This window comes from Chlorocebus sabaeus, chromosome 1 (genome assembly GCF_047675955.1).
Source record: "Chlorocebus sabaeus isolate Y175 chromosome 1, mChlSab1.0.hap1, whole genome shotgun sequence".
In the NCBI taxonomy this organism is placed as follows: domain Eukaryota; kingdom Metazoa; phylum Chordata; class Mammalia; order Primates; family Cercopithecidae; genus Chlorocebus; species Chlorocebus sabaeus.
Window position 1 is genome coordinate 12,855,414 of NC_132904.1, and position 11,787 is coordinate 12,867,200.

At 47.5% G+C, this 11,787-nt stretch overlaps 1 protein-coding gene across 4 annotated transcripts in view; it reads right to left on the minus strand.

The window, feature by feature from the left end:
* CD6 (CD6 molecule) overlaps positions 1–7,051 on the minus strand; it is a 49,220-nt gene extending 42,169 nt beyond the window's left edge. For 2 of the 4 annotated variants that reach the window (XM_007996509.3, XM_007996500.3), the window contains exon 1: positions 6,797–7,047. In XM_007996509.3, coding sequence (XP_007994700.3) covers positions 6,797–6,845 — 49 coding nt within the window. In that variant the 5' untranslated portion in view covers positions 6,846–7,047. Of the gene's footprint in view, positions 1–6,796 lie in introns of all 4 variants that reach the window. The other 2 variants (XM_073015763.1, XM_073015761.1) reach the window with 2 other exon arrangements.
* Between the last annotated feature and the right edge of the window lie 4,736 nt (positions 7,052–11,787).

Genomic DNA, 11,787 nt, shown 5'->3' on the forward strand with positions numbered 1-11,787 from the left:
CTGTCTTGTCAGGGGACACAGTGCCCACCTTCTTTGTCCTTTCTCTGGATCAGTGTTTCCAAAGTGTAGGGCACATACACGAAACTATGCAAAATGATTGAGGTGGTGATTGCCTTGGTATTATCTACCACTATCCTGCATGGTGAGGAAGTTACGCATGTTCTTTATTTCCCTGTCAGCCTTTCTAATTACAGACTTGGAGGAGGAAATCTCCCATGGGGTTAGTTGCCAAAGTCTCTCTGAGATCTACAACCCTCCCTTTCTGGGAAAGCAGCAAATGCATCTGGGCTAGCATTTAATGACATGGTTTTATTTCCATTATGTTTATTTTCAAAATGATCATCATGATGGTGATTTACAATGAATGGCTTTCCATTTAAGGGAGTGATACAAAGTTTCTTCTCAAAATAAATGTATTTACATTTTAAAACATCCGTTAAGAAAGAGTAGCCAGGCATGGTGTCAGGCGCCTGTAATCCCAGCTATTTGGGAGGCTGAGGTGGGAGGATCCCTTGAACCCAGGAGTTTGAAGCTGCAGTGAGCTATGGTCTTGCCACTGCACTCCACCCTCAGCAACAGAGTGAGACCCCATCAAAAAGAAAGAAAGAAAGAGAAAGAAAAGAAAACAGAAGAGAAGGAAGAAAGGGAAAAGAAATGGGTGCAGTGGCTCACACCTGTAAATCCAGCACTTTGGGCAGCCGAGACAGGCGGATCACGAGGTCAGGAGATTGAGACCATCCTGGCTAACATGGTGAAACCCTATCTCTATTAAAAATACAAAAAATTAGCTGGGTGTGGTGGCACGCACCTGTAGTCCCAGCTACTCAAGAGGCTGAAGCAGTAGAATAACTTGAACCGGGGAGGTGGAGGTTGCAGTGAGCTGAGATCGCATCACTGTACTCTAGCCTGGTCAACAGAGGGAGACTCTATCTCAAAAAAAAGAAAAAAAAAAAAAAAAAAAAGGAAGGAAATTACGTTAAGCAAATTGCCCGGTGGATGATGTGTTGGCCAACACAACACTGGGAAGGTGGACTGGAATAAAGTGCTCTGGGAAGAGCTACTCTGGATAACTTACCATGAGTCTGGAGAGGGGCCAGTGCTGAGGACAGGATGGAGGGCCTGGAGGCCATGGTGGCTGAGGCAGTAGATGCAGCCTGGGGATCCCAGCCCCACCAGGGTCTGCTCAGGGCGGGCCTGAGCACGTGGCATGGATGTTAAAGCTCGTGGTGTCCCATCTGTGGTCCAGGCAAGGAGAGGGTGGCCACGCACCTGGGAGGTTTATCCTTCAAGCTCCTGTCCCAAAGGACAGTTGGGGCCACCTGTTTATTCCTCCTTGCCCCAGGGAGAAGGCTGATTCCTTAACTCAGAATCTAACAGCTGGGGGCCAAATTTAATTCTTGAATGTTCTATAAATATAATAAATAAGGCCTTCATGTGGTCTGAATGAGGAGGGTCGTGGGCAGTGTTTCTCACTCATTCTAGATCCCTCTGTAAAGTCCGAGCTTCAGCACCCTAGGAGCTACCCCGTTCCATGGCCCCAATACAGTGAAGGCCACGCTAACTGTCCTCATCGGTCATTGACCTGTGGCCAGAGAGCCAAGCTAAGCTGGGAGAAAGATGCAGAAGCCTGTCATACATTATTTATGTATCTATGAGATGAAGTGTTGCCAGGCAGGAAGAATGTGAAAAGAGGTCAGCATAGAAAAGTAGACATGTGTGTTTAATTCAGTCCAATCAAGTGATAAGGCCAGATGCGGGGCAGATGTAGGGGATTAGGTTTGTATAACTTGGATTCAGAGGTCATAGGTCAAGAAGCCAGACCAGTTGGAGGGCACAGACTATCAAAAAGGGCAGAAGCGCATCCATCAGCAACACAGGGGAACTGTATCTTATGTTTTGGCAAAACAACAAAAACGCCGACCTCAGCTCGGTCCACTGAGATGGAAAACCAACCTGCTTGGCATAACCCAAGTTACCTGCAATGGCGACATTGTTTTCTCCTTAGTAAGTGACTTTTAAACCCAGGAAGATTAGAATTTAGAAAATAGAGATGATTAAATAAACCAACACTCATAGTATGTATCCATTGGGGTTAAATGTAAGTTTGGTCAAGTTCCGTGAGTTGTATAAAATCCTATATTTGTGATATTTAAAAACATTTGGCCATTGAGTTCCTCAGGAATGTGAGCAGGTAATTGACTTCGGTTCAATTCTGAAGCAGAAAATTTAAGAGAATTCGACAATGTCTGTAAACATTAGAATATTTAAGAGAAGTTGATATTCGCTTTAATAACTCAGAAACAGAAAGTCAAATACCACGTTCTCACTTATAAGTAGGAACCAAACAACGTGTACTCACTGACGTACAGAATGGAGTGACAGACATCAGGGTCTCCAAAAGGTGGGAGGGTGGGAGGGGAGTGAGGAATTAAAATTACTTATTGGGTACAATGTACCATATTCCAGTGCTGGGTACACTCCAATCCCAGACTTCACCACTACGTAATATAGCCATGTAACAAAACTGCACTTCTACCCCCATAGCTATAAAAATTTAAAAAATAACTTAATATTCACTTCGCTTATGCTAGTTTTTTAGTTCTGAAAGCATTTTCTAAAATTCTTGGGAACATTTTGTTTCTTGCTCTATAAAATATGGAATTCATTATATTTGTAAATGTGGTTTAGAATATCAAAGGCAGTGCTATCCAGTATAAATATAATGTAAGTAACGTATGTAATTTTAAATATTCCAGGACAACCCTCCCCCTGCTTTTTTTATTGAGACAGGGTCTCCTTCATCGACCAGACTGGAGTGCAGTGGCACAGTAATGGCTCATTGCAGCCTCAAACTCCCGGGCTCAAACCATCCTCCCACCTCAGCCTCCCGAGTAGCTGGGACTACAGGCTTGCACCACCACTCCCAGGCTAATTTTTGTGTTTTTTGGAAATACGGGGTTTTACCATGTTTCCCCAGCTGGTCTTGAGCTCCTGGGTTCAAGTGATCTTCCTGCCTTGGCCTCCCAAAGTGCTGGGATTATAGGCATGAACTACCACACCAGACCAGGAATCCCATTTTTCAAAAGTAAAAACAAATATGTAAACTTAATTGTGATAATAAAATTCATTTAGCCCATCATATCAAAAATATTATCATTTCGACATATAAATCACACAAAATTTGTTGAAATATTTTACATTCTTTCTTGAAACTCATCTTCAAAACCTGTTGTATATTTTACACTTCGCACATCTCAGTTTGGACTCTCACATTTTAAATGCGTGATTGTAGCGGCTACCCTATGGAACAGCACAGAACTAAGGGAGTTTGATTAGCTACGTTTGTGAGGGCATTTATTATTTAAGGATGTTAGGTCTGTTCAACCTCATTTGCTCAAATATTAAAGGCCCATTGAAAATCATTGATCAAAATAACAGGGCTTATAAAATAAAATATGATTAGTATGTTGAACTCACAAGTTAAGAAAAAAGTTCTTAAAAACTTGTTAATTAAAGAATTACTATTTTTTTAAAAAGTAGCCACAAACAGCCTTTTCATACACAAAAGCAGCCCTCGAGGACCTCGCCAGCCAGAGCACAGATGGAGTTAGAGTCACGGAACTCAGCACTGCCCTGGCGGGAAAGGCCTGGGTCTTTGTTACTGCGACATAGTGTCAGATCTGGCCAAAAGCTTTCTTGTAGATTGTCTGAACAAAGCACCCCCCTTCCACTGATGAGAAAACACAGCTGGCGAAGAAAAGCAGCACAGTCATATGGTGAATTAGAGGCACGACCAGGGCAGAACCTGGGGTCTCATGATGCCACCCCAACCTCCCCTGTCAAGGGCTTCTAATTCATTCTCTCTGTTCCTTCATCTTGAGTTGTCTGATCAGGAAACTGAGGCAGAGAACTGGAGGCTTGCATCTCTAAGCAACAGAAACCAACAACACAAACCAAGTCCAGGCCCAGAACCCAGGCCGCCTGGGCAGAGGCCCAGGAGATAGGACCTCGTGCTAGGGTTAGAAAGGGAAGAAGGAGGCTAGGCACAGTGGCTCACGCCTGTAATTCCAGCACTTTGGGAGTCTGAGGTGGGCAGCTCACGAGGTCGGGAGATTGAGACGATCCTGGCCAACATGGTGAAGGCCTCTACTAAAAATACAAAAATTAGCTGGGCATGGTGGCGCGTGCCTGTCATCCCAGCTACTTGGGATGCTGAGGCAGGAGAATCGCTTGAACCTGGGAGACGGAGGTTGCAGTAAGACGAGATCGGGTCACTGCAATCCAGCCTGGTGACAGAGCAAGACTCTGTCCAAAAAAAAAAAAAAAAAAAAAAAGGAGAAGAAAAAGAAGAAGAAGAAGGAGAGGGGAAGTCTGCCCGAGCACAACAAGTCCTCGGCCAGGTCTGCCAGTGCAAAGGAGGGCAGGATTCCACCCGCCTGTGGTCCCAGGGCAGAGCCAGGGAGCCCCACCCCAAAATAGTTCTTGGGGTAAAGGCCTGGAACTTCCATACGCACTTCATTCTCCCAGCTCCCTTTCCTCCCTCTTTGCCATCATTTTTCTTTCTCCTTCTTTTTCTCCTTGGAGGTCCTAGTCTCCTTTCCCCAATATGTTAGGCCGAACACAAACTCCCCACAAGCAGATGTGGGTCAACCTTGCCCTCTGAGGTCGGGTTCTGCTAGGGTTTGGGCCTGCTGAGCCAGACACAGAGGAAGAAAAGCTCAGGCAGGCCTGGGGTGCGGCTGCTCAGTGTCCCTTGCATCAGCCCTGGAGAGAGACAAGGGGGCTGCTTGAAGGTGCCGTCTTCCTCCTGCCTGGAGAGGCCATATTTTTCAGCAGTAGGACATACACCCCTAGCAACCCTCAGGAGAGTTTACAGAAGCCGCATTTAATGCTCTGAAATCGCAGAGTGAGGAAATTATTCCCTGCCCACGGAGTTTTCAGTCCTTCTGCAAAGTCAAGAAGAAAATAGCTACTAGAGCCAGGAGGCCATCTCCTCTCCCCTCCCTCGTCACCCCTTTCACAGAGAGGACGAGCTCTGGGTCTTCACGATCTTTTCACTTTTTGCTAAAGCGTAATAGAAATTGGATTTTGCCACCATTTGTTTTTATGTTTCTCTTTACCTTTCACCTATGGCAAGTGATACTGATTTTCCACTTATAACAGTGATGTAAAGTTTCCTTTCAAAACTGAGCTTGCATTGATAACAACAAGTGAGTCAAGTAAATATCAACAGAGTTTCAAAAACATAAAGTGGATGACAGTACTGGGAAGGAGCAAGTCGGGCGAGAGCTGCCAGGGTGGGACAGACTGAACGAAGGAGCTTGGAGGCTCCAGGACTACTTTGCTTGACCTCCCTGAGCTCTGCCCAGGTCTCTGGGTTCCCGCCTCTCCTGTGGGCACCATTCAAAGCCAGTTCTCCTGGCTGGCTGCTGGGCCAGCTGCCACGGATCGGACGCCAAGGGCACGAATGCCTAGCTCAGCCCCTGGCCCTCATTCCCACTGGGAAGCTGAGAAGGAGCTGGTCTGAAGCCCCGGGTCAGGGAAGATCTTTTGGACCCGACTTTACTCCTGAGCCTGTGGCTAGGCTTCATGGGGACGAGGAAAGGGGGCCGCTTTCTGACAGTCTGTTTCAGCTCAGGGACAGAAGGCAGCCGAAATTCCAGAGCTGCTGCCCTGGAAACTCCTGGTAGAGTTAGGGCAAAGCTACACGCACAGAGCTGAAGGCACACACACTCCAGCTCCCAGAGCCGAATGGCTTTGCCTGAACCAGTATGAGGCCACGGGCTTGGAACACAGGAGATCAAGGCAAGGTACAGGAGATCAAGGCAGAGAGGAGAGCACCCCCTGCCCAGAGTCTCCCGACATATACCCAGTCCTCCAAGCCAGCTCGATGCCCCCTCCTGACTGGGTCTTCCTGGGTCTCCCCCATCACAAAATGAAAGCACCTGGCTCCCCGGCTGCAGGGTGGACCCAGATTCCCCTGGCCCAGAATTCTCTTTCCACACCAGTCTCCCAAACCCCAAAATGTGAGAGTTCAATGGGGTCAGGATCTCTTACATCTCCAGGCCCCTGCCCAGCTCCGGCCAGCTTGGACCTTGCGTTCAACAGGGGCCAGCAAGAATCTGGGGAGCACAGTCCAGTGCCCCAAACCTTCTGGTCATCTGATTCCCTGGCCCGGGTGGCCAGGTGCCTTGCCACTTGGGGACAGTTTGAGACGTGGGGGTGGCCTTCATGCTCATTTATGCCCTAGACTACCCCAACTGGTTGTGCCGAAGCCATCAGCGCCTGGCTGTCCAGAACTCTCCCTGGCTTCCCTGAGTCCTGTTTCGGGGGGTGCTGTGCTGTGATTGGCCTAAGCCTGCTGGACCCCAAGCCTCAGCTTCAGCATGGAAAGTACCACCATCAATGGTCCTGCCTCTCTGGAAGGTGAATGGTTCCTTCTTAAGAGTTGGCAAGACATAGGAAATGGGGGAGTTCCTGAGCTTCAGGGTGGGAGGGGCACCTCCCTCCTCACACCCTGGGGACCCGTTGGTAAGGCACAAAGCATGCTTCCCACATTCTCTCACTCCAGGAGGCTTCTCAGGATGGGCGCCTTGCCCAGGCACAGCCCCATCCCCTTGAGGGGCTCCTGTGTCCTATCCTAGCCCCAGATGCTGGAGCTCCCTGGTACCTGAGTATAGTCTTGGCTAAAAGATCCCAGAAAGGTGACCACAGGCAAACAACCAGAAAGGGGACTGAGAGGGCTGGATCTGGCTCCTCCAGCACTAGTGGCAGGAGATGAGGGAAGGCGGCCTACCTGAGAGGGCTGCTGTCAGCAATCCAGCGATCCCGAAGAAGAGCCACATGTCTGGAGCTGTCTCTGGCTGCTACACGTGGCTGCCTGTGGGAAGCACCATTTTGGGGCCGGGAGGTGGACACGGCCGTTGTGCGCCCCTGGCGCAGGTCTGCTCTGCCCTTCGCTGTTCCTGTTCCTGTGTCTCGCTGCTCTCTCCCCTCCGACACGCATGCGATCAAACCCAACCTGTGAGTGTCTCACGCCTCCCTGTTCTGCTTGTGGTTTTGGTCTGCAGGAAGCTGGGCTGCTGGTACAGGGGCTGGTGGGGAGAGCCCCAGCTGCCGGTGCTGGGAGCCCACCCATCCAGGCGGCACCCCAAGAGTCACGGAGCCAGACACACGCATGCACACGCATCCATGCAGACACACTTCCCCGAGGGGCTTCTAAGAAGGCAAGTGGAGGGGCCATGCCTCATTTCTGGTGGCCCAGAAGAAAAAATTGATAGTGTAGTAGCTGCTCAATCAGTACCTATTGGAAGAGGGAGGGAATGACCCTGTCATTCTGGGTCCTGTCATTGCCTGTCCCGGTCTGCGCGATTTGGCTCTCATGGATTAAATCCTGAGTTTTATCTTAACCTTAGAGGCAATGGTGGTTGGGAAGGAGGGTGTGGTCTTAATGCACTTTTGGAGATAAGAGCCTAAGTCTCCCCTCAGAGAAACATAAATTGGGAAGGGCCTGAGAGAGGACCATCCCACAAGTCCTTCTACAGGGAAGGGTGCCAAGGCCCTGTGGGAGCCGCCCCGTCAGATGGCACAGTGGGGCCAGCTATCCCATCTCCAGGTACCAGACTGGGCATGCCTCTGTGGGAGTCAGGCATGGGAGCTGGATCTACAAGGCTGAGCAGGCTTTTGATAAGTAGCAATGGTGGGAGGCCTCTGGGCCAGAAGGAACAGCAGGAGTGAAGGGTTGGAGGAAGGAAGCCCAGGGCTGCTGAGAAACCCCAAGTTGCTCCATTGCAGTGCAGCAGACTGACGCTATAGGAAGAAGGCAGGGACCAAGTGTGTTTAATTCACCACGGTACTCCCTGTGGAGCATACGGTAGGAGGCGAATAAATGTTTCTTGAATGAAAAAAGGAATAGATAATTCGGTTGTCCAAGCAGGACCCTGGAAGTGGTCAAATCCAGAAGAGGTTTGGTTCCAAATCCTGGCCCTGCCCCAGTTGGTCCCATCCCAGGTCCACTTCTCCTGGCCCTCCACTTCCTGCATCCTTGCTTGTCTTCATTTCTCCAACATGTGGAATGGGGAGGGGTCCTCCTCCATTGGGTTCGGTCCTAAAGGTGGGTGTATGCCTTTGATGTGGCAAGTATTGGAGCCACGGGGAGCCAGGCGCCCCCAGAGTTAGACCCCGCCCAGTCCTGCCCCAGTGCTGGCACCTGCTGCCACTGCCCTCTGGTGGAAGTCACTGACAGCACAGGTTTGCATGGGTGCCTCAAGCTCCCAGATGCAATTCCATTCATTTACAGAGTCTTGGTGTGCAGAACTCTGGACAGGACTCTGTGGAAGCGAAAGAGAGGAAACCATATTCCTGCCCTCAAGGAGCATGGAGTTCACACACATGTGACCAAACCACAGGCCAGGGTAGGACACACATAATGTGAGGTCTCCTGGTCCTAAGAGAAACCCGTTTGAAATGGGGCCGGGAAGGATGGCTAGACTCCATTTCTGACAATATGGTAGACAGCAGATGCTGAAGAATTCCTGTAATACAAAACACCACAAAAATATTGTAAACCATCCTTTAAAATGTGTAGCTGAGGTGGTGAGAAATGAAGAAAATCATCAGAGATCAAAAACAACAGTAAGTCTGGGCAACATGGTGAAACCCTCTCTCTGCAAAAGGTGCAAAACATTAGCCAGGTGTGGTGGCGCACACCTGTGGTCTCAGCTACTTAGGATGCTGAGGTGGGAGGATCGCTTGAGCCCAGGAGGTCAAGGCTGCAATGAGCCAAGATTGTGCTGCTGCACTCCAGCCTGGGCAACAGAGTGAGACCCTGTATATGTTAATATATAAAGACAACAGGGCTGGGCTCAGTGGCTCACGCCTATAATCCCAGCACATTGGGAGGCCGAGGCAGGCAGATCATGAGGTCAGGAGATCGAGACCATCCTGGCTAACACAGTGAAATCCCCGTCTCTACTAAAAATACCAAAAATTAGCCGGGCAGGGTGGCAGGCTCCTGTAGTCCCAGCTACTTGGGAGGCTGAGGCAGGAGAATGGCGTGAACCTGGGAAGTGGAGCTTGCAGTGAGCTGAGATCGAGCCACTGCACTCCAGTCTGGGCTACAGAGCAAGACTCCATCTCAAAAAAATAAAAATAAAAATAAATAAATAAATAAATACAACAAAAATCCAAAGAGATCACAGCCAGCAGAGAAGTATCTGTTGATCCAGTTGACCAAGAGCTTTAGTCTTGTGAACATGGACAAAAGTTAAAGCTGAAAAACAAAATCGAGTGAACAACAAAATCCAAAATCTCTGCCTTAAACAAAGGTCACTGAAATACAACATCCACAGTGAAGAACTCGGAGAGAAAAATTCCTTAAAGCGAGCTGACACAGAGCTTGCCTAACTCAGCATGGACTCTGAGTGGGAGAAAAATGTCAACTCTGAATGCCCCTCACCACAAGTCTACCCACTGATAGGCCTGGAGGTGAAACTCATGGTGCCTGTGTGGCAAAAACAACCACAGAAAAAATAAAAGATTACATAAGAATTTAAAGTAAGGTAAACAATAGCTCCTTAGACACTTGGCAGAAACAAATGGTGAAAATCCTCTCTGGAGTAACTCATCCTATATTCATGACTCAAAGAAGTCCCACAGAGAAACTTCCATGGAACATGAGTTCACATGTTTGTAAAGCAGAAAAATCGTAAAACACAGGACACGAGGTGCTTTAGGTGACAGGGGCACCAAGCAATAAACTAAAAATGCAGACCTTCAAACACATCTTAGATGTTGGAATTACAGTACATATAATGTAGAATCAGGATGTTTCATATGCTTCAAGAATTAAAAGTTGGTAATTGAAAGTATAGATATGGAACAAGAGACTATTAAAAGTGACCAGGAAGATTGAGGGAAAAAAAGCAAGCAGTTATGTGAGAACATAATTTTTGAAAATAGAAGCCCAGTATACAGATTAAACAGTAAATTAAGGTCCAGCACTTTGGGAGGCCGAGGCAGGCTGATGACTTGAGGCCAGGAGTTCAAGACAAGCCTGGCCAACACAGTGAAACCCCATCTCTACTAAAAATACAAAAATTAGGCAGACAGGGTGGCACATGCCTGTAATCCCAGCTACTCGGGAGGCTGTGGCACAAGAATTGCTTGAATCTAGAAGGCAGAGATTGCAGTGAGCCGAGAATGTGTTGACTAGCGTTTATTGACTAGCGTTTGCACTCCAGCCTGGGTGAGAGAGTGAGACTCTGTCTCAAATAAATAAATAAATAAATACATAAAAATAAACAGCAGATTAATATGGCTGAAGAGACAACTACTGGGGTGAACAATAGATTTGAAGAATTTACCCAGGATGAAGCACAGGAGGACAAAGTGATGGAAAATATGAAAGGGCTAAGAGATATAGACAAGGAACAAGGATTTAAATATCTAATTAGAGATCTAGAAGAAAATGGAAAATTTCTGGAATTGATGAAAGACACAATCCTCAGATTCTGGAAGCTTCCCCAACCCAAGCATGATAAATAAAAAGAAATCTACACCGAACACTTTTGGTAGCAAAACTGCTGATCACTAGACAGAAGATGGATGAACTACGAAGTAGATGGACAGCTAATATCTCAATACCAACAATTAAAGCCAGAAAGCAATGGAACAACATCTCAAAGTACTAATAAAAAATAACTGTCAACCCTGACTATCTTTCAAGTATAAGGTTTAAAAGACACATTTTCAGATGAAAACTGGAGGCATTTATAGCTAACACACTCTCACCTAAGGGAATTCTAAAGGACGTTCTTCAAAAACAAGAAAAATAATCTCAGAAGAAAAGGTCTTGGATTCAAGTAAGAATGGTGAGCAAAGAAATATGTAAACACGTCGGCCGGGCATGGTGGCTCAAGCCTGTAATCCCAGCACTTTGGGAGGCCGAGACGGGCGGATCATGAGGTGAGGAGATCGAGACCATCCTGGCTAACACGGTGAAACCCTGTCTCTACTAAAAAATACAAAAAACTAGCCGGGCTAGGTGGCGGGCACCTGTAGTCTGAGCTACTCGGGAGGCTGAGGCAGGAGAATGGCGTAAACCCAGGAGGCGGAGCTTGCAGTGCGCTGAGATCCGGCCACTGCACTCCAGCCTGGGCCACAGAGCGAGACTCTGTCTCAAAAAAAAAAAAAAAAAAGAAATACGTAAACACAGAAGTGGATTAAATAAGCACTGATTGCATACAATAATTACAAAAATGTCCAATTTGTGGAGTTAGAAAAAAACGAAATAGGCTGAACTCAGTGGCTCATGTCTGTAATCTCAGCACTTTGGGAGGCTGAAGTGGTTGGATCACTTGAGCTCATGAGTTTGAGAACAGTTTGGCCAACATGGCTAAACCCCATCTCTACTAAAAATATAAAAATTAGCCAAGCGTGGTGGCTTGCACCTGTAGTCCCAGCTACTCAGGAGGCTGAGGCAGGAGAATCGCTTGAATCTGGGAGGTGGAGGTTGCAGCAAGCCGAGACTGTGCCACTGCACTCCAGCCTGGGTGACAGAGCAAGACTCTGTCAAAAAAAAAAAAAAAAAAAAAGAAAGAAAGAAAGAAAGAAAGGAAGGAGAAAAAAAAGAGATAAAACTAAAGAACCATAAAACAATAACAAATTGGTGAGGAGTGATCACAGTGGGAAAGGTCTATTATTTGGTGGGAGGGCAAAATATTGACTAGCGTTTGAGCTTTTTCAGTTAAACATGCATGTTAAACTAGCTGAACAATAAAATGGAAA